Source organism: Oncorhynchus gorbuscha, linkage group LG10 (genome assembly GCF_021184085.1).
Source record: "Oncorhynchus gorbuscha isolate QuinsamMale2020 ecotype Even-year linkage group LG10, OgorEven_v1.0, whole genome shotgun sequence".
Taxonomy (NCBI): Eukaryota; Metazoa; Chordata; class Actinopteri; order Salmoniformes; family Salmonidae; genus Oncorhynchus; species Oncorhynchus gorbuscha.
Window position 1 is genome coordinate 25,565,806 of NC_060182.1, and position 21,635 is coordinate 25,587,440.

Genomic DNA, 21,635 nt, shown 5'->3' on the forward strand with positions numbered 1-21,635 from the left:
ACCTTTTAATGGCCTCAGACAGAGGCTCTGCATCTGTCCTCGTGCTCCTAGACCTTAGTGCTGCTTTTGATACCATCGATCACCACATTCTTTTGGAGAGATTGGAAGCCCAAATTGGTCTACACGGACAAGTTCTGGCCTGGTTTAGATCTTATCTGTCCAAAAAGATATCAGTTTGTCTCTGTGAATGGTTTGTCCTCTGAGAAATCAACTGTAAATTTCGGTGTTCCTCAAGGTTCCGTTTTAGGACCACTATTGTTTTCACTATATATTTTACCTCTTGGGGATGTCATTCGAAAACATAATGTTAACTTTCACTGCTATGGGGATGACACACAGCTGTACATTTCAATGAAACACGGTGAAGCCCGAAAATTGCCCTCGCTAGAAGCCTGTGTTTCAGACATAAGGAAGTAGATGGCTGCAAACTTTCTACTTTTAAACTCAGACAAAACAGAAATGCTTGTTCTAGGTCCCAAGAAACAAAGAGATCTTCTGTTGAATCTGATAATTAATCTTAATGGTTGTACAGTCGTCTCAAATAAAACTGTGAAGGACCTCCGCATTACTCTGGACCCTGATCTCTCTTTTGACGAACACATCAAGACTATTTCAAGGACAGATTCTTTTTGCATCTACGTAACACTGCAAAAATCTGAAACTTTCTGTCCAAAAATGATGCAGAAAAATTAATCTGTGCTTTTGTTACTTAAATAAATAAATAAATATATGCCATTTAGCAGACGCTTTTATCCAAAGCGACTTACATACTTCTAGGTTAGTCTACTGCAATGCTCTACTTTCCGGCTGCCCGGATAAAGCACTAAATAATCTTCAGTTAGTGCTAAATACGGCTGCTAGAATCCTGACGAGAACCAAAAAATTTGATCATATTACTCCACTGTAGCCTCCCTACACTGGCTTCCTGTTAAGGCAAGGGCTGATTTCAAGGTTTTACTGCTAACCTACAAAGCATTACATTCATTACATGGGCTTGCTCCTACCCATCTCTCCGATTTGGTCCTGCCGTACATACCTACACATACGCTATGGTCACAAGACGCAGGCCTCCTAATTGTCCCTAGAATGTCTAAGCAAACAGCTGGAGGCAGGGCGTTATCCTATAGAGTTCTATTTTTATGGAATGGTCTGCCTACCCATGTGAGAGACACAGACTCGGTCTCAACCATTTAAGTCTTTACTGAAGACTCATCTCTTCAGTAGGTCATATGATTGAGTGTAGTCTGGCCCAGGAGTGTGAAGGTGAACGGAAAGGCTCTGGAGCAACGAACCGCCCTTGCTGTCTCTGCCTGGCCGGTTACCCTCTTTCCACTGGGATTCTCTGCCTCTAACCCTATTACAGGGGCTGTGTCACTGGCTTACTGGTGCTCTTTCATGCCATCCCTAGGAGGGGTGCGTCACTTGAGTGGGTTGAGTCACTGATGTGATCTTCCTGTTTGGGTTGGCGCCCCCCTTTGGGTTGTGCAGTGGCAGAGATCTTTGTGGGCTAAACTCGGCCTGGTCTCAGGATAGTAAGTTGGTGGTTGAAGATATCCCTCTAGTGGTGTGGGGGCTGTGCTTTGGCAAAGTGGGTGGGGTTATATCCTTCCTGTTTGGCCCTGTCCGGGGGTATCATCGGATGGGGCCACAGTGTCTCCTGACCCCTCCTGTCTCAGCCTCCAGTATGTATGCTGCAGTAGTTTGTGTCGGGGGGCTAGGGTCAGTTTGTTATATCTGGAGTACTTCTCCTGTCTTATCCGGTGTCCTGTGTGAATTTAAGTATGCTCTCTAATTCACTCTCTCGGAGGACCTGAGCCCTAGGACCATGCCTCATGATGGCATGGTCCTGGCATGACTACTCCTTGCTGTCCACAGTCCACCTGGCCGTGCTGCTGCTCCAGTTTCAACTGTTCTGCCTGCGGCTATGGAACCCTGACTTGTTCACCGGACCTGCTGTTTTCAACTCTCAAGAGACAGCAGGAGCGTTAGAGATACTCTCAATGATCGGCTGTGAAAAGCCAACTGACATTTACTCCTGAGGTGCTGACTTGTTGCACCCTCGACAACTATTGTGATTATTATTATTTGACCCTGCTGGTCATTTATGAACATTTGAACATCTTGGCCATGTTCTGTTATAATCTCCACCCTGCACAGCCAGAAGAGGACTGGCCACCCCTCATAGCCTGGTTCCTCTAGGTTTTGGCCTTTCTAGGGAGTTTTTCCAAGCCACCATGCTTCTACATCTGCATTGCTTGCTGTTTGGGGTTTTAGGCTGGGTTTCTGTACAGCACTTTGATATCAGCTGATGTAAGAAGGGCTATATAAATACATTTGATTTTGATTTGACGAGGACAAGGCTGGAGATCTCTCTGTCATGCTGATTGAGTTTGAATAACAGACTGGAAGCTTCAAAAGGAGGGTGGTGCTTGGAATCATTGTTCTTTCTCTGTCAATCATGGTTACCTGCAAGGAAACATGTGCAGTCATCATTGTTTTGCACAAAAAGGGCTTCACAGGCAAGGATATTGCTGCCAGTAAGATTGCACCTAAATCAATCTTTTATCGGATCATCAAGAACTTCGAGAGCAGTTTAATTGTTGTGAAGAAGGCTTCAGGGCGCCAAAGAAAGTCTAGCAATCACCAGGACCGTCTCCTAAAGTTGATTCAGCTGCGGGATCGGGGCACCACCAGTACAGAGCTTGCTCAGGAATGGCAGCAGACAGGTGTGAGTGCATCTGCACGCACAGTGAGGCGAAGACTTTTGGAGGATGGCCTGGTGTCAAGAAGGGCAGCAAAGAAGCCACTTCTCTCCAGGAAAAACATCAGGGATAGACTGATATTCTGCTAAAGGTACAGGGATTGGACTGCTGAGGATGGGGGAAAAGTCATTTTCTCTGATGAATCCCCTTTCCGAATGTTTGGGGCATCCGGAGAAGACAAGGTGAGCGCTACCATCAGTCCTGTGTCATGCCAACAGTAAAGCATCCTGAGACCATTAATGTGTGGGGTTGCTTCGCAGCCAAGGGAGTGGGCTCACAATTTTTCCTAAGAACACAACCATGAATAAAGAATGATACTAACATATCCTCCAAGAGCAACTTCTCCAAACCATCCAGGAACCGTTTTGTGACAAACAATGCCCTTTCCAGCATGATGGAGCACCTTGCCATAAGGCAAAAGTGATAACTAAGTGGCTCGGGGAATAAAACAATATTTGATCCCAAAACAATATTTTGGGTCCATGGGCAGGAAACTCACCAGACTTTAATCCCATTGAGAACTTGTGGTCAATCCTCAAGAGGCGGGTGGACAAACATAAACCCACAAATTCTGACAAACTCCAAGCATTGATTATGCAAGAATGGGCTGCCATCAGTCAGGATGTGACCCAGAAGTTAATTGACAGCATGCCAGGGCGGATTGCGGGGGTCTTGAAAAAAAAGGGTCAACACTGCAAATATTGACTCTTTGCATCAACTTCATGTAATTGTCAATAAAAGCCTTTGACACATATTAAATTCTTGTAATTATACTTCAGTATTCCATAGTAACATCTGACAAAATATCTAAAGACACTGAAAATTAATATTTGTGTAATTCTCAAAACTTTTGGCCACGACTGTAGACCTTACAGTGAAATGTTACTTACAATTCATAACCAACAGTGCAATTGAAGTAAAAAATAGGTATTAGGTAAAGGAATACAAAATAAAAACAGTAAAATGACAGTGAAAATAACAGTAGCGATGCTATATACAGGTGGTACCGGTACAGAGTCAATGTGCGGGGGCGCCGGTTAGTAGGGCTAATTGAGGTAATATGTACATGTAGGTATAGTTAAAGTGACTATGCATAGATAAGATAATAAACAGAGAGAAGCAGCGTAAAAGAGGGGTGAACAGACTGACGACAACACACACTGCAAATAGTCTGGGTAGCCATCTGATTACCTGTTCAGGACTCTTTTGGCTTGGGGGTAGAAGCCTTTTGGTCCTAAACTTGGCGCTCCGGTACCACTTGCCATGCGATGAGAATGAGGGCGTGCTTGGTTGTCCTTTTTATGTAGTACACAAATCATCCTCTTTGTCTTAAAGGAGAGATCTCATTTGCATCTCCTTTGTCCTGCTGAAATGTGAATTAATCTCCCAGTGTCTGTTAGAAAGTAGACTGAACCAGGTTTTTCTCTAGGATTTTGCCTGTGCTTAGCTCCATTCCGTTTATTTTTTTAGCCCAAAAATTGCCCCAGTCCTTAACGATTACAAGCATACCCATGACATGATGCAGACACCACTATGCTTGAAAATATGGAGTGTGGCACTCAGTGATGTATTGGATTTGCCCCAAACATAACACTTTGTATTCAGGACAAAAAGGTAATTGATTTGCCACATTTTTTTGCAGTATTACTTTAGTGCCTTGTTGCAAACAGGAAGCATGTTTTGGACTATGTTTTATTATGTACAGGCTTCTTTTCACTCTGTCAGTTAAGTTAGTATTGTGGAGTAACTACAATGTTGTTGATCCGTCCTCAGTTTTCTCCCATCACAGTCATTAAACTCTAACTGTTAAGTCATTATTGGCCTCATGGTGAAATCCCTGGAGAGGTTTCTCTCCGGTAACTGAGTTAGGAAGGACACCTTTATCTTTGTAGTGACTGGGTGTATTGATACACCATCCAAAGTGTAATTAATAACTTCACCATGTGCAAAGGGATATTCAATGTCTGCTTTTATTTTTATCTACCAAAAGGTGCCCTTCTTTGCGAGGCATTGGAAAACTTCCCTGGTCTTTGTGGTTAAATCTGTGTTTCAAATTCACTGCTTGACTGAGGGACCTTACAGATAATTGTATGTGTGGGGTACAGAGATGAGGTAGTCATAAAAAAATCATGTTAAACACTATCATTGCATAGTGAGTCCATGCAAATGATTATGTGACTTGTGAAGCACATTTTTACTCCTGAACTTACTTAGGATTGCCATAACAGAGGTTGAATACATATTGACTCAAGACATTTCAGCTTTTAAAAAATGGTTTAATGACATTATGGGGTTATTGTGTGTAGGCCGGTGACCAAAAAACCTCAATTGAATCTATTTTAAAATTCAGGCTGTAACACAACAAAATGTAGAAAAGGTCAAGGGGTGTGAATACTTTCTGAAAGGCACTTGAATATATGTTGTTTGTCTTGATTGAATGCTTACTTCAAAGCCAGTTACCCCTGTCGTATTCATCGATTATTGCACACTGTAGCAAAACGTTTTGCAACGGGAAACAAAAACAAGCGTTCAGGTAGTGTCTTTTATTTCACATTGTGCCTAATGAATACAACCCTGGAGACAATAAATGTGTATTACTAGTAGTGTAGTAGTATCAGGTGTTTGAACCGGTTCAGGGAACAGAACTGAAAACCGTAAAATAACAAACATTTTTTGAGGAACAGAAGCAAGAACGAAAGATATCTATACTGTTCCGGAACTGAACCGTTATTTTAAAAGCATGGGAACCCTTATTATATGTTCCATGGCATTTTTTCCCATTCCCACAACAACAACAGAAAACGCAACAAAGTGCCTATGCAAAACCCTCACTTTTTCACTCAAATTCCAGTGGCGGCCTGCCTGCCAGCTGAACATCTTTGCCAGTGTATGTGTGTGTGCAGGCTACCTGCCTGTCCTCCTCCCTCAGAAGCATAGTCTACAGTAGATATTGACGTCACAAGCTAGTTTTGGTCTAGCTCGCAAACTCTAGGCGGCATTATGCGTAATGTAATGGGATTGAGAGTCATGGTCAAGAGCTAGCTCTGGTCCAATGTTAGTTAAGCCAACTCTCTGAAGTTCAAAGACATTCAAAGTTCCTTCATAGATTCCGCTCCTCCGTAGGTATAATTCTGTGGGCCTAATTCAGCATGTCATCACAACCCAGCGCTTCATAAACAATTACTTTTTTTGGTTCGTACCGGTTCAGAACTATATTTTGCTGGTCGGAATGAACAAATGATGGTTCTGTTCAGAATGAAACGATAGGCAAATTATTATATTAGCATTACTGCGCCTCAGTACCTGAAGTATCTGGTCTGGGAGCCCAGGTTCTTGTCCATGGCATCCAGTGAGCCCATGCCTCTGTACTTCTTCAGCCTGATGCCATCAGAGAAGAAGTATTCACCTGGAGCCTCACTGGTGGCAGCCAGGAGTGAGCCCATCATCACTGGAGAGACCGAGGGAAGATAACCGTTCGATAATGTGAGTGTTAGCACTTCATCCACTGCTATTGGAATGTGTGTATGCTTGTGGTGTGGCTTTTGTAAAAGCCTTTCTCTGAATGTGTACTTTAGACGCCTCAACTCAATTCTGGACCTTGAAGCCAATGCCACTTCTTGTTTTCATTGTTCCCCTTTAAAATCAGGGACTGATTTAGACGTGGGACACCAGGCAGGTACAAATAATTATCAGGTAGAACAGAAAACCAGCAAGCTCCTCCTCAAACTCAACTCTGGACCTTGAAGCCAATTCCACTGCTTGTTTTCATTGTTCCCCTCGTAGGGTGAGAGTTGAATACCAGGTCTAAATCAGTCCCTGATTAAAGGGGAACAATGAAAACAAGCAGTGGAATTGGCTTCAAGGTCCAGAGTTGAGTTTGAAAGAACTATAATGAGAGTTTGTGTGTGTATGGATATTTAATTTAAGCCTGACTCACCTGTAGATGCCCCCAGTGCCAGGGCTTTGGCAATGTGCCCCACGGTCTGGATGCCCCCGTCGGCAACGACTGGCACCCCGAATCGACGGGCGTACTCCGACACCTTGTACACGGCGGTGGCCTGGGGACGCCCGCATGCCAACACTGAGAAAACAGGGGAAGAAGGACAAAGAACACAAGTTGAATATCCAGCCAAGCCTGCACATGTAGACCAGGATTTCCCAAACTCAGTCCTGGGGCCCACGGTTTGGTTTTTGCCCTAGCACTACACAGCTGATTAAAATCATCAAAGCTTAATGAGATGGTCATTTGAATCAGCTGTGTAGTGCTAGGGCATAAAACCAAAACATGCACCCAGGGGGCCCCAGGACCAATTCTGGGAGCCCCTGCTGTAGGCCACCTATCAGAGACAGACTAGTGATTCTCACACACAGCAGACAGTCCGTCCTGGAATGTATTTGATGTCATTTCCTGGTTTATGAAGTTAAGTCAGCATTAATTCATATTTTTGTTGATTTTCTGTAGATTAAACATGGTTTTGGCTTGCTTAAGTGGACTATATTTTAATGAATGCTATTTTATCATGTGTTTACCTGATAAATCAAATCATTATCAAACTGATGGTGGGGCATGATGATGGGGGCATGACAGGATTTCCAATTTGCAAACAGACAACCGCACACTATATAACATTATACAAAGTTGATGTTTATTTGGGAAAATAACATTCATAAAATGAAAAGAGAAAAGAAATCGAGTAAGTCTTAGGTGTTTTGAGTGGAGTTTGTTTCGTATGCAGGCTTTGTCCAACACTACATTTGAGAAGTAGATTGCTATAATTTCCTCCTAAACGTGTTGTGTAACAGTTTCAATGAATCCTGTTGTGAGCAATCAGTTTCAGAGAAATGTTTGATGAACTCTCAAATGAGTTCATTAGAATGTCAGAAGCCAACATCAAAGAAATCGATGAAGTGGAAAATATTATTTTAGATTCATGTCCACTTCTTTTTCTGTGATTATTATGCATAAGCTTTGGAACAGCCTAACTGTTACAGGTATTTAATATATGAAATAATTACCTAAAAAAATACTCAGTATCTTGCACTACCAGAAAGTTTTTGCAGTCGTGCATATTTTTCCGCTCTTAAAATAATGATATTATGATCGAACACATTGTAAATCATATGTTAGAAACAATGACATATGTAAATGGAGGTGTTAGAAACAATGACATATGTAAATGGAGGTGTTAGAAACAATGACATATGTAAATGGAGGTGTTAGAAACAATGACATATGTAAATGGAGGTGTTAGAAACAATGACATATGTAAATGGAGGTGTTAGAAACAATGACATATGTAAATGGAGGTGTTAGAAACAATGACATATGTAAATGGAGGTGTTAGAAACAATGACATATGTAAATGGAGGTGTTAGAAACAATGACATATGTAAATGGAGGTGTTAGAAACAATGACATATGTAAATGGAGAGAAACAATGACATGTAAATGGAGAAAACAATGACATATGTAAATGGAGGTGTTAGAAACAATGACATATGTAAATGGAGGTGTTAGAAACAATGACATATGTAAATGGAGGTGTTAGAAACAATGACATATGTAAATGGAGGTGTTAGAAACAATGAAATGGAGGTGTTAGAAACAATATGTAAATGGAGGTGTTAGAAACAATGACATATGTAAATGGAGGTGTTAGAAACAATGACATATGTAAATGGAGGTGTTAGAAACAATGACATATGTAAATGGAGGTGTTAGAAACAATGACATATGTAAATGGAGGTGTTAGAAACAATGACATATGTAAATGGAGGTGTTAGAAACAATGACATATGTAAATGGAGGTGTTAGAAACAATGACATATGTAAATGGAGGTGTTAGAAACAATGACATATGTAAATGGAGGTGTTAGAAACAATGACATATGTAAATGGAGGTGTTAGAAACAATGACATATGTAAATGGAGGTGTTAGAAACAATGACATATGTAAATGGAGGTGTTAGAAACAATGACATATGTAAATGGAGGTGTTAGAAACAATGACATATGTAAATGGAGGTGTTAGAAACAATGACATATGTAAATGGAGGTGTTAGAAACAATGACATATGTAAATGGAGGTGTTAGAAACAATGACATATGTAAATGGAGGTGTTAGAAACAATGACATATGTAAATGGAGGTGTTAGAAACAATGACATATGTAAATGGAGGTGTTAGAAACAATGACATATGTAAATGGAGGTGTTAGAAACAATGACATATGTAAATGGAGGTGTTAGAAACAATGACATATGTAAATGGAGGTGTTAGAAACAATGACATATGTAAATGGAGGTGTTAGAAACAATGACATATGTAAATGGAGGTGTTAGAAACAATGACATATGTAAATGGAGGTGTTAGAAACAATGACATATGTAAATGGAGGTGTTAGAAAACAATGACATATGTAAATGGAGGTGTTAGAAACAATGACATATGTAAATGGAGGTGTTAGAAACAATGACATATGTAAATGGAGGTGTTAGAAACAATGAAACAATGACATATGTAAATGGAGGTGTTAGAAACAATGACATATGTAAATGGAGGTGTTAGAAACAATGACATATGTAAATGGAGGTGTTAGAAACAATGACATATGTAAATGGAGGTGTTAGAAACAATGACATATGTAAATGGAGGTGTTAGAAACAATGACATATGTAAATGGAGGTGTTAGAAACAATGACATATGTAAATGGAGGTGTTAGAAACAATGACATATGTAAATGGAGGTGTTAGAAACAATGACATATGTAAATGGAGGTGTTAGAAACAATGACATATGTAAATGGAGGTGTTAGAAACAATGACATATGTAAATGGAGGTGTTAGAAACAATGACATATGTAAATGGAGGTGTTAGAAACAATGACATATGTAAATGGAGGTGTTAGAAACAATGACATATGTAAATGGAGGTGTTAGAAACAATGACATATGTAAATGGAGGTGTTAGAAACAATGACATATGTAAATGGAGGTGTTAGAAACAATGACATATGTAAATGGAGGTGTTAGAAACAATGACATATGTAAATGGAGGTGTTAGAAACAATGACATATGTAAATGGAGGTGTTAGAAACAATGACATATGTAAATGGAGGTGTTAGAAACAATGACATATGTAAATGGAGGTGTTAGAAACAATGACATATGTAAATGGAGGTGTTAGAAACAATGACATATGTAAATGGAGGTGTTAGAAACAATGACATATGTAAATGGAGGTGTTAGAAACAATGACATATGTAAATGGAGGTGTTAGAAACAATGACATATGTAAATGGAGGTGTTAGAAACAATGACATATGTAAATGGAGGTGTTAGAAACAATGACATATGTAAATGGAGGTGTTAGAAACAATGACATATGTAAATGGAGGTGTTAGAAACAATGACATATGTAAATGGAGGTGTTAGAAACAATGACATATGTAAATGGAGGTGTTAGAAACAATGACATATGTAAATGGAGGTGTTAGAAACAATGACATATGTAAATGGAGGTGTTAGAAACAATGACATATGTAAATGGAGGTGTTAGAAACAATGACATATGTAAATGGAGGTGTTAGAAACAATGACATATGTAAATGGAGGTGTTAGAAACAATGACATATGTAAATGGAGGAATGCGTTACAACAGCCAGTGTAATTCGGCGCTAAGGGCTCCCCTCCCAACCCCTATACCTGGTCATAGGTTGGTGTACAACCAGCAGGGTAAATGCAGTTAAATACAACTCATGGGGGAAAAGACTAGGTTATTTTTTTCTTAACAGTGACAACGACCTTTTACAGTAAATTGACAGATGCAGAATGATGAACATATCTTTCATCTGTAGTAGGCCTATTGATATTGCTAAAGAAGTTACAACTTGTTTCAGATGAGGGAAGGTGAATGGCCTAACTGACAGACATCATCATGACTGAGACTGTCCATCACATGCCCGTGCACTGCATTTAAGGATGCATCTCAAGTCCACTAGTAAAACATACTTCATCATATGCATCCAAAACGTAGCGCATGTGTCGTAATGAGGGCATGTCGAGACAAGATAGGTGTGATGTCACACACTGTGAATACTTCTTCTCCAATTTGTAAGTCGCTCTGGATAAGAGCGTCTGCTAAATGACTTAAATGTAATGTAAATGTAAATGTGATTGACAGATTAGTCGAGGACAAAAGGACAACCATCCAAAAACCCAAGGCCAGCTTGAATACTACTTGTACTGATGCAGAGCCGTTAGCAACCAATGCAGAGAGGCTGTGAAGGCGAGTGGGCGGGCACAGTGTGGTAGTAGAGCCAATGAGAGAGAGCCCTGCGTAGGGGGGTGGGGGACTTACTGCAGTATCCCGTAACAGTAGTTGGGGTTTTGGGGCTGTGGAGCTTTATACCAGGAGGAACACTGAGAGGTGCTAGAGACATACATTACAGGCAGTGTGAAACCAAGAGAGGAGAAAAAGAGAAGAGAAGAGAAAAGAGAGGAGAAAAGAGAGGAGAGGTCCACACAATGAAACAAAGGTGATGAGAAAGAGAGGGATACAGAGAGAAAGAAAGAAGCGATAGATAGAAAATAAGAAACCCAAAACAGATCATGAAAGATGGCAAGAATAGCATGATGGAGAGAGAAGGGGACGATGAGACAGAGAAACATAAAATAGAGGGTAGGAACGACGAACAAGAAGAAAGTTGTGCGTGCTTTCTGAGGTCCTGCCCCTTAAATCGATTGTTTGTACGTTTTCAACGTTTTGCTCTGAAGTGGTTTGAGGATGCTGCATATTGTTGCATTCATTCAGTAGGTGCTCTTATTATGTTTATTTGCAGGTATTAGAATGTAGCTTGGCAGCACAATTTGATTTAGAAAAACCATTCAGCATTCTCTACAGCCAGTAGAGACACAGAGAGAAAAAAAAACTAGGACAAACACTTATGGATGGGACTTTTTGTACAGACTTCTACACTTGGCTAAGGGGCGATTTCAGTCATTAGTGGGAAGGTGGTCAGATTGGAGACTCCCGATTGGGTTAGAGCTGTGGGTGGATGTAAGGGAGGGGAGCTAGGAAGGCCATTGGTGGGACTTACCTTCCTGTGTGATACAGATGGAGCCACTGCCCATGCCCACGCGCAGGCCATCCACCCCGGCATCGATCAGGTTCTTGGCCTGGGCTGCAGTTACCACTGAGACATGCAGGGGGAGACAGACCAACAATGTCAAGGCTGGTACATGGTGGAACCATTAAATGAGGGCAACTCTGAGAATGCAGCATTTCTATGTGTGTGTCCCAACACTCACCATTGCCTCCAATGACCTGAAGCTGTGGGTATTTCTCTTTGATGTACTTAATCATGTCGATTTGGAAGATCGAGTTCCCTTGAGAGGAGTCCTTAAAGAACGAGAGCAACATTAAAGAACAGATTGAAGAAGAGAAAGTATCTATATGAGAAGAACAAAGAGACGGGGTAGGAGAACCAGTGACCCACCAGTACGACCACGTCTACTCCGCTCTGCACCAGCAGGTCCAGTCTGTACTTGTCATTGTTGTGCGTGCCGATGGCTGCCCCACACAGCAACTGTTTGCGGGAGTCTTTAGCGGCCAGGGGAAAGTCCCTGTTCTTCTTCAGATCTGTCCTGGAGATGATGGACACCAGGCAGCCCTCCTCGTTCACTATGGGCAGCTTACCTACACAGAGATGTACACCATTTAGAATGGGGAAATCTAATCACGAGGCACATAAATTGGACATGTATAGGACTGTCCTTCCCTTTTCTCAGGTCCCGCCTCCTCACCTTTCTTACTCCTCTGCAGAATCTCATTGGCCTCTTTCAGTGTCACTCCAGCTGGAGCAATGACAAGGTCCTCCAGCTTTGTCATCACCTGTAGCGAGGAAGGAAAGGAGAAAACAAAGGAAGATGAGCATTTACCTTTGGGCGACAGTTAGAGTGGTAGGGAAGTAAACTAAATGCATATACACTGATTTAAAATTACTAACTCGAAGACCGAATAACATTCAACCATGATGTGTTAAGCCACACCCACCTCACTGAGAGGCAGGATGTGCTCCTCCTCCTTCAGAAAGTCAATGTCACGCGAGGAGATTATGCCAACGAGGTGGCCCCCCATGTGGCCGTTGTCTGTGATGGGGATGCCGCAGAAGCCGTGGCGTGCCTTGGCCTGGAACACGTCGGCCACACGGTCTGTAGGACTCATCACTACCGGGTTTGTGATGAAACCCTGCTCGTACCGCTGGGAGAGAGAGGGAAGGAGGCAGGCAGGAGAAGGAGGGAGATGAGGGGGAAAAGAGGGAGGGCAGGGTGGAGGAGGTGGAGAGAGGAATGAGGTAGCAGGAAGGATAATATAAATTGAGGGAAGAGGAAAACAGGGAGAGGAGCGAGAGGGTAAGGATATCTATTACACTCTGCAAACCTACAGGGTATTGAAAAAGCAAGCCAGACAGAGCATGAGAACATAAAGAAAAAGATTGCCTGGCGGGAACACTACAGTGAAACGGTAGCAACTAGCTTGGCAGGAAGATCAAACCGAGAGAGCAGACGATAGGATGAGTAACAGAGACAAACATACAGATACACACATGTAACAGAAAACAAAGATGAAAGGAGATGGGAGTGAAAAAGAGAGAGCATGGCATAGGGGTCATTACCTTGACCTTGCGGACCTCGTTGGCCTGGAACTCTGGAGTGCAGTTGTGGTGGATGAAGCCTATTCCTCCTGTGAGCTGAAAGAAGGGACATCATATTTTTATGTGTGTGTGCACACGTGTAAGAATGTGTGTGAGAGAGAGAGAATGTGTGTCCTCAGACATTAACCCTAACTGAAGTTGCCTGTAAGGAGTTATCCAGAACAAACTGTTCCAAGACTCGAGGAAATTCTGGCCTTTGTTTTACGATGAAGATCGTGATGTTTCCTCTGACATTTGCCTCTGGGGGGGGGTTCACAACTATCTTAGGTTACTATTAAGTGAAACAGATATGTGCAGCTGTTGTAGTCACTTCAAGTTACCCTGGCCTGGGAGAAAGTATAGGTTGTTTTCCAATAGCTGATAATATTTACATCAGAGGTTCTATAGAGTTGTGGCTTGTGGTCTCATGTGATTGGTCATTCATAACAAAGCGGTTTTTAATTCCTTTTTATAAAAAAAAAAAATGGGGCTTAATATTGCGGAAAGATTGTTACTTGCATCAATGTAATTGTCTGAATCATTTCCAATCCCCCATATATTTTTGGGGTAAAAATATATATCCATATACATCCATACAGAAGTGGAAGTTTACATACACCTTACACAAATACATTTAAACTCAGTTTGTCACAATTCCTGACATTTAATCCAAGTAAAAAAATCCCAATTTTTGGTCAGTTAGGGTCACCACTTTATTTGAAGAATGTGAAATGTCAGAATAATAAGAGAGAGATTTATTTCAGCTTTTATTTCTTTCATCACATTCCCAGTGGGTCAGAAGTTTACATACGCTCGATTAGTATTTGGTAGCATTGCCTTTAAATTGTGTAACTTGAGTCAAACGTTGTGTATCCTTCCACAAGCATCCCACAATAATTTGGGTGAATTTTGGCCCATTCCTCCATGACAGAGCTGTTGTAATTGAGTCAGGTTTGTAGGCCTCCTTGCTCGCACACATTTTTTCAGTTCTGCCCACACATTTTCTATAGGATTGAGGTCAGGGCTTTGTGATGGCCACTCCAGTACCTTGACTTTCTTGTCCTTAAGCCATTTTGCCACAACTTTGGAAGTATGCTTGGGGTCATTGTCCATTTGGAAGACCCGTTTGCGACCAAGCTTTATAACTTCCTGACTGATGTCTTGAGATGTTGCTTCAATATATTCACATAATTTTCCACCTCATGATGCCATCTATTTTGTGAAGTGTACCAGTCCCTCCTGTAGCAAAGCACCCCCACAACATGATGCTGTCACCCCTGTCTTTCACGGTTGGGATGGTGTTCTTCGGCTCCAAACATAACAATGGTCATTATGACCAAACAGTTCTATTTTTGTTTCATCAGACCAGAGGACATGACTCCAAAAAGTACAATCTTTGTCCCCATGTGTAGTTGCAAACCGTAGTCTGGCTTTTTTATGGTGGTTTTGGAGCAGTGGCATCTTTCTTGCTGGGCGGCCTTTCAGGTTATGTCGATATAAGACTTGTTTTACTGCGGATATACTTTTGTACCGGTTTCCTCCAGCATCTTACAAGGTCCTTTACTGTTGTTCTGTGATTGATTTGCACTTTTTGCACCAAAGTACGTTCATCTCTAGGAGACAGTACGCATCTCCTTCCTGAGCGGTATGACAGCTGCATGGTCCCATGGTGTGTATACTTATCTGTACAAACAATAGTACGCGTGGTACCTTCAGGTGTTTGGAAATTGCTCCCAAGGATGAACCAGACTTGTGGAGGTCTACAATGTTTTTTCTGAGATCTTGGCTGATTTCTTTGAATTTTCCCGTGATGTCAAGCAAAGAAGCACTGAGTTTGAAGGTAGGCCTTGAAATACATCCACAGGTACACCTCCACTTGACTCAAATTATGTCAATTAGCCTACCAGAAGCTTCTAAAGCCATGACATCATTTTCTGGAATTTTCCAAGCTGTTTAAAGGCACATACAACTTAGTGTATGTAAACTTCTGACCCACAGGAATTGTGATGCAGTAAATTATAAGTGAAATAATCTGTCTGTAAACAATTGTTGGAAAAATGTATTGTGTCATGCACAAAGTAGATGTCCAAACCGACTTGCCAAAACTATAGTTTGTTAAAAAGAAATTTGTGGAGTGGTTGAAAAATGAGTTTTAATGACTCCAACCTAAGGGTATGTAAACTTCTGACTTCAACTGTACATACATACCCATATATTTTCACACATATACATACATAAACATTCATACATACAGTGGGGCAAAACAGTATTTAGTCAGCCACCAATTGTGCAAGTTCTCCCACTTAAAAAGATGAGGCCAGTAATTTATCATAGGTACACTTCAACTATGACAGACAAAATGAGAAAAGAAATCCTGAAAAAAAAAATCACATTGTAGGATTTTTAATGAATTTATTTGCAAATTATGGTGGAAAATAAGTATTTGGTCAATAACAAAAGTTTCTCAATAACAGAGGTCAAATGTTTTCTGTAAGTTTTCACAAGGTTTTCACACACTGTTGCTGGTATTTTGGCCCATTCCTCCATGCAGATCTCCTCTAGAGCCGTGATGTTTTGGGGCTGATGCTGGGCAACACGGACTTTCAACTCCCTCCAAAGATTTTCTATGGGGTTGAGATCTGGAGACTGGCTAGGCCACTCCAGGACCTTGAAATGCTTCTTATGAAGCCACTCCTTCGTTGCCCGGGCGGTGTGTTTGGGATCATTGTCATGCTGGAAGACCCAGCCACGTTTCATCTTCAATGCCCTTGCTGATGGAAGGAGATTTTCACTCAAAATCTCACGATACATGGCCCCATTCATTCTTTCCTTAACACGGATCAGTCGTCCTGGTCCCTTTGCAGAAAAACAGCCCCAAAGCATGATGTTGCCACCCCCATGCTTCACAGTAGGTATGGTGTTCTTTGGATGCAACTCAGCATCCTTTATCCTCCAAACACGACGAGTTGAGCTACCAAAAAGTTCTATTTTGGTTTCATCTGACCATTTAACATTCTCCCAATCTTCTTCTGGATCATCCAAATGCTCTCTAGCAAACTTCAGACGGGCATGTACTGGCTTAAGCAGGGGGACACGTCTGGCACTGCAGGATTTGAGTCCCTGGCAGGGTGGTGTGTTACTGATGGTAGGCTTTGTTACTTTGGTCCCAGCTCTCTGCAGGTCATTCACTAGGTCCCCCCGTGTGGTTCTGGGATTTTTGCTCACCGTTCTTGTGATCATTTTGACCACACGGGGTGAGATCTTGCGTGGAGCCCCAGATCGAGGGAGATTATAAGTGGTCTTGTATGTCTTCCATTTCCTAATAATTGCTCCCACAATTGATTTCTTCAAACCAAGCTGCTTACCTATTGCAGATTCAGTCTTCCCAGCCTGGTGCAGGTCTACAATTTTGTTTCTGGTGTCCTTTGACAGCTCTTTGGTCTTGGCCACAGTGGAGTTTGGAATGTGACTGAGGTTGTGGACAGGTGTCTTTTATACTGATAACAAGTTCAAACAGGTGCCGTTAATACAGGTAATGAGTGGAGGACAGAGGAGCCTCTTAAAGAAGGACCACACGGGGTGAGAGTTACAGGTCTGTGAGAGCCAGAAATCTTGCTTGTTTGTAGGTGACCAAATACTTATCTTCCACCATAATTTGCAAATAAATTCATTAAAAATCCTACAATGTGATTTTCTGCATTTTTTCCCTCATTTTGTCTGTCATAGTTGAAGTGTACTTATGATGAAAATTACAGGCCTCTCATCTTTTTAAGTGGGAGAACTTGCACAATTGGTGGCTGACAATACTTTTTTGCCCCACTGTATATACATACTTACACATACATACTTTTTTTTAGAATATACCTATATTATTCCCCACAAACCCTAACACCCTTCCCTAAATTGGAGTAAACTAATAAACAATAACACTTTGGCCTCTACCTTCAGTTTATACATATTATACAGACCAAATCTATTTTACAATAGTCATATTTTGTTTGTTTTTTGTTCTTCCTCGGTCTGATGTCCATCCAGTTTGATTTCTATTTGTAACTGTGCTATTTCACAAAATGTCTGATCCTATATACATTTTACAGACCCGTATGTTTGACATTGGTTGTCTTGTTATTAGTCCCACCCTTCAGCTCCATTCAACCCCTCCCATCTATCTCTTAACGTCATCCATTTTCCAAATGTTTTTCAACTGTGCTGTGATGCCTCACAAAAGTACTGAACCTTTCTATTCTCATAGCTTCTACCGACTGTAAATTAAATTAACATTTTTGCTAAAATAATGATATTATTGATGGACTATGACTTAGTTCTAGGCAAATGTTGCAATCCTTCAGCCATTCCTGGACCCGTGACCAAAAATGAGGTACATATGGACAGTACCAAAATAAATGATCTAATGACTCTGCCTCCTCACAGCAGAATCTGCAGAGCTGGGAAGATTGTATCCCCCATATATATAACATTCTATTGCTTACAAGAATTTTATACAATTTCAATTGAAAAATTTTAAGTTTTGAATCGGGCGTTGTTTTGCGTTTCAATTCATAAACCAGGTGCCTTGGAATGGGTACATCGGAAATCTCTTCCCAACTACTTTGCAATTTATATATGGCACAGCTAGAGAACCCGTTTGGATTTAAGTATAACTTTTGTATGACTGATGCCTTTAGTGATAGATCTAATGCTTTAATATTTAATAATTTCTTCCCTTCCGAATTCATATTCGTTATATAAATAGGCCCTTTTCATTTTGTCTGGCTTGCCATTCCAAATAAAATGGAATATTTTTTGTTCATATCATTTAAAAAGCAGGTCACTAGGTGTAGGCAAAACCATAAGCAAATAGGTCAACTGTGATATGACTAAAGAATTAGAGTGATTTTTCCACAAATAGACAGGTATTTTCCTTTCCGTGGTAGCAAGATCTTATCTATTTTTGCTGCTTTCTATAAAAAATTGAGTGAGAATTTATTTATTTTGAGATTTATATACCGAGTATGTCCACATCTCCGTCAGACCATTTTATTGGTAAACTACACGGTAATGTAAAAGTTGCATTTTTAGTGATCCAATACGTAATATAGTACACTTATCATAATTTGGATTTAGTCCAGAGAAGTTAGCAAAAGTATCTAGATCCGCTATGAGGCTGTGGAGGAATTCTAATTGTGGTTTAAAAACAAACATGAATCATCAGCCTACAATGACACCTTAGTTTTTAAGCCACAGATTTCTAATCCCTTAATATTATTGTTGGGTCTTATTTTAACAGCCAACATTTCAATGGCAATAATAAATAGATATGTAGATAGTGGACAACCTTGTTTTACTCCTTAACAGTTTAAAACTTGACGTAGCCATTATTTACTATTTTACACCTAGGGTTATTATACATATTTTTAACCCATTTTATAAGAGATACTCCACAATTTAAATATTCCAGGCATTTAAATATAAACTCCAGTTGTACTTTATCAAAAGCCTTTTCAAAGTCAGCTATGAAAACCAGGCCTGGTTTCCCTGATATTTCACAGGGTTCTATTGTTTCCGGTACTTGTCTTATATTATCTCCAATGTATCGTCTATGTAAAAAAAAAAACTATCTGACAATACCTTTTTAAATTCTATGCACCAAGCATTTAGCTCAAATTGTTGCATCACAACACTGAAGTGAAAGAGGCCTCCCAATTTTTTTTAATGGAGTGGATCTTTATATATACCAATTGGATCCAGTTTCAGTAATAATGAAATCAGACCTTATCCAGACCTGGAGTTTTCCCAGACTTAAAGGCTTTAATTGCACCAAGAAGTTCCTCCTCTGTAATTTGGCCTTCACCTGAGTCTCTCTGTACAGATGCTAATTTTACATTATTAATAGGAAAAACATGTACACAATTAGCTTTGGTTAGTGGAGATGGAGGAGTCAAACTAAAACATATTCTTAAAGTACTTTACTTCCTCTTTCAAAATATAATTCTGTGAATCATGCGTGACTCCCATCATTTGAAACAAGTTTCAATACATTTTTTTGGTAGCATGTTAGGGATGAATCAGAATTAGTTAGGTAACATTCATAAATAAGATGTTTTATCAATATAATAATGCTTATGTGAGATATGTCATTAGAATGTCTTCTTTTGGATAATACTGTTGGCAGTTTGCAGTTATCCCTTCTCTGCTAGGGCTTAGTCACTAGGGGCCCAGAGAGGAGAGAGGTCAGGCTTGTCTTCTTATGGGAATGTGTCTGTAACTATTACATGTCCCCTCTGAGGTTGCCCTCATCTTGATCTAGTATATGACCTAGGAGGCTCACTGTCTTTTCTGATCTTGTCCAGGAGGGGGTGTATTTGTAATGGGAGTATCTAGAATTGACAATTGATATATGCCATTGGATGAGGTAATGTTTTGGTCCTAAGTGGTACCAAGAACGAGTTAAGAACTTTGTTTAGGAGACCAAACTGAACGATAATTTATAGCTAATGCTATCTAGCTATGGGATACTCCTCTTTCAAGTAAAATGTTCTTTGTGTAATGTTCCTAAGATCTGTTATTCGTCATGTGAGTTGAGATGGGTGTGTCTTGGCTATAAATGATACTAAGAACTGTTTTGTAAGCACTCTTGAGTATTCATTTACAGACCCTGAATTGATCTGAGTCACAGGGCTATGGTGAAGCTCATATAATTAAATATGGACTTTATGATATCACTCTGACTTGTGTGGGGTTTGCTCTCATGATTTGGTAATACAGGACATTTCCACGACAAGCATTTCTATGTTGAAGATTGAAAAAGGATTTGGCCCATTTTTCCCCACATTCCATCCAGTTCCCTTAATGTTTATAATATATTAATTACACTGGATCTTTCTTGAATAAGTTCCTCCATTTCTTTTTGTTTTTCCTCTAACTTATTCTGTGCCTCTATGGTACAGTTTTTTTTTATTTCTATCTGTACTGTTAGTCCTTCAATTTACTTTGTTAATATGGACTTGTGTTATCTAAATTGCTTTTGTTTTACAGATGAGTACTGAATTGCATGGCCTCTAAAAAGGCACATTTAAAAGTGTCCCACACAATAAGGGAATCTGCTGTACCTATGTTATGTTGGAAAAAGTCTTATAAATTATTCTGTCCTAGTTATTAACATTTTATCAGCTAGTAGGCTTTGATTAGATCTCCTAGATCCTCAACCACGTGGAAATTCAGTAAGAGTAATATATATGCAAATTATGTGATGATCCTTCTTGAATTCCTTCTTGCCTCTTTGGTAGTTGCGTGACAACAAGTGCGAAGATTAGCCTCACATTTCAAGCTCTTAGTTTTTACGCAAGTTGACCCGATACGGTTGTTTACTTTGTGAATTGCAGAGTCTACTTTTAACTAAAGTCTTCAATTACATTGCTATGCCAAAGTGTGTGTGTGTTTAAACCAGCCTTACTGCCATGGCAATTGCCAGCGCTGACTCTGTGACTGTGTCCATAGGGGAGGATACAAAAGGCGTTTTCATGGTGATCCGTTTTGTCAGGGCTGAAGTCAAATCCTGCAGAGGAAACAAACCAGTTTCTACAAGTGAATACCTGTAACAAACACTTATTGTAGTAACAAAATACTTTTAGGGGGTATGCCTAATGAATAAGACTCTGCTACAAATCAAGGTTACAATGGGAAGTTCTTCCTTCCTAAATGAAACGCTGGGTTGTATTGACAGGTGCCAAACAGAAGAAAACAGATTGAAACAGGCAGGGACTACCTGAAAATTGTCCAATAAGAAATGCTTTGTCTTCTGTTGCAAATTGTTTTGCTAGTGTGCACTAATGAATTCGACCCTGGTCATGGAGGGACAGAAGCCCTATTGTCTTGAAGAACAAGGGTTCTACTCACCACCTGTTCCGATGTGAAGTCAATATACCCTGGGAGAATCAGGAAGTCACTGTGATTGAGTGAAAGAGAAGGGGTGAGAGGAGAGCAGGGCCTCACATGCTGCATACAATCGATCAATGACATTCACACACGTGTGCAATTTCACACATAATGTACTGCAAGGTGTTTCGAAATCACACAAGGGGAGGCCAAAGCTTAATTTCCATCTTCAGTCATATTCATATGCTATTTTCTTTTCATTGACACAGAGGCCGTAAAAAATGGTACCACAAGCTCAGTAT

At 40.4% G+C, this 21,635-nt stretch overlaps 1 protein-coding gene across 1 annotated transcript in view; it reads right to left on the reverse strand.

The window, feature by feature from the left end:
* LOC124045752 (inosine-5'-monophosphate dehydrogenase 2) overlaps positions 1 to 21,635 on the reverse strand; it is a 37,928-nt gene that overhangs the window by 12,440 nt on the left and 3,853 nt on the right. The window contains exons 2-11 of the mRNA XM_046365333.1: positions 21,355 to 21,403; positions 20,912 to 21,013; positions 13,441 to 13,515; positions 12,819 to 13,025; positions 12,569 to 12,656; positions 12,262 to 12,461; positions 12,074 to 12,164; positions 11,863 to 11,958; positions 6,700 to 6,843; positions 6,066 to 6,210 (exon numbers count right to left, since the gene is read on the reverse strand). Of these exons, the coding sequence (XP_046221289.1) occupies positions 6,066 to 6,210; positions 6,700 to 6,843; positions 11,863 to 11,958; positions 12,074 to 12,164; positions 12,262 to 12,461; positions 12,569 to 12,656; positions 12,819 to 13,025; positions 13,441 to 13,515; positions 20,912 to 21,013; positions 21,355 to 21,403 (1,197 nt within the window). The remainder of the gene's footprint in view (positions 1 to 6,065; positions 6,211 to 6,699; positions 6,844 to 11,862; positions 11,959 to 12,073; positions 12,165 to 12,261; positions 12,462 to 12,568; positions 12,657 to 12,818; positions 13,026 to 13,440; positions 13,516 to 20,911; positions 21,014 to 21,354; positions 21,404 to 21,635) is intronic.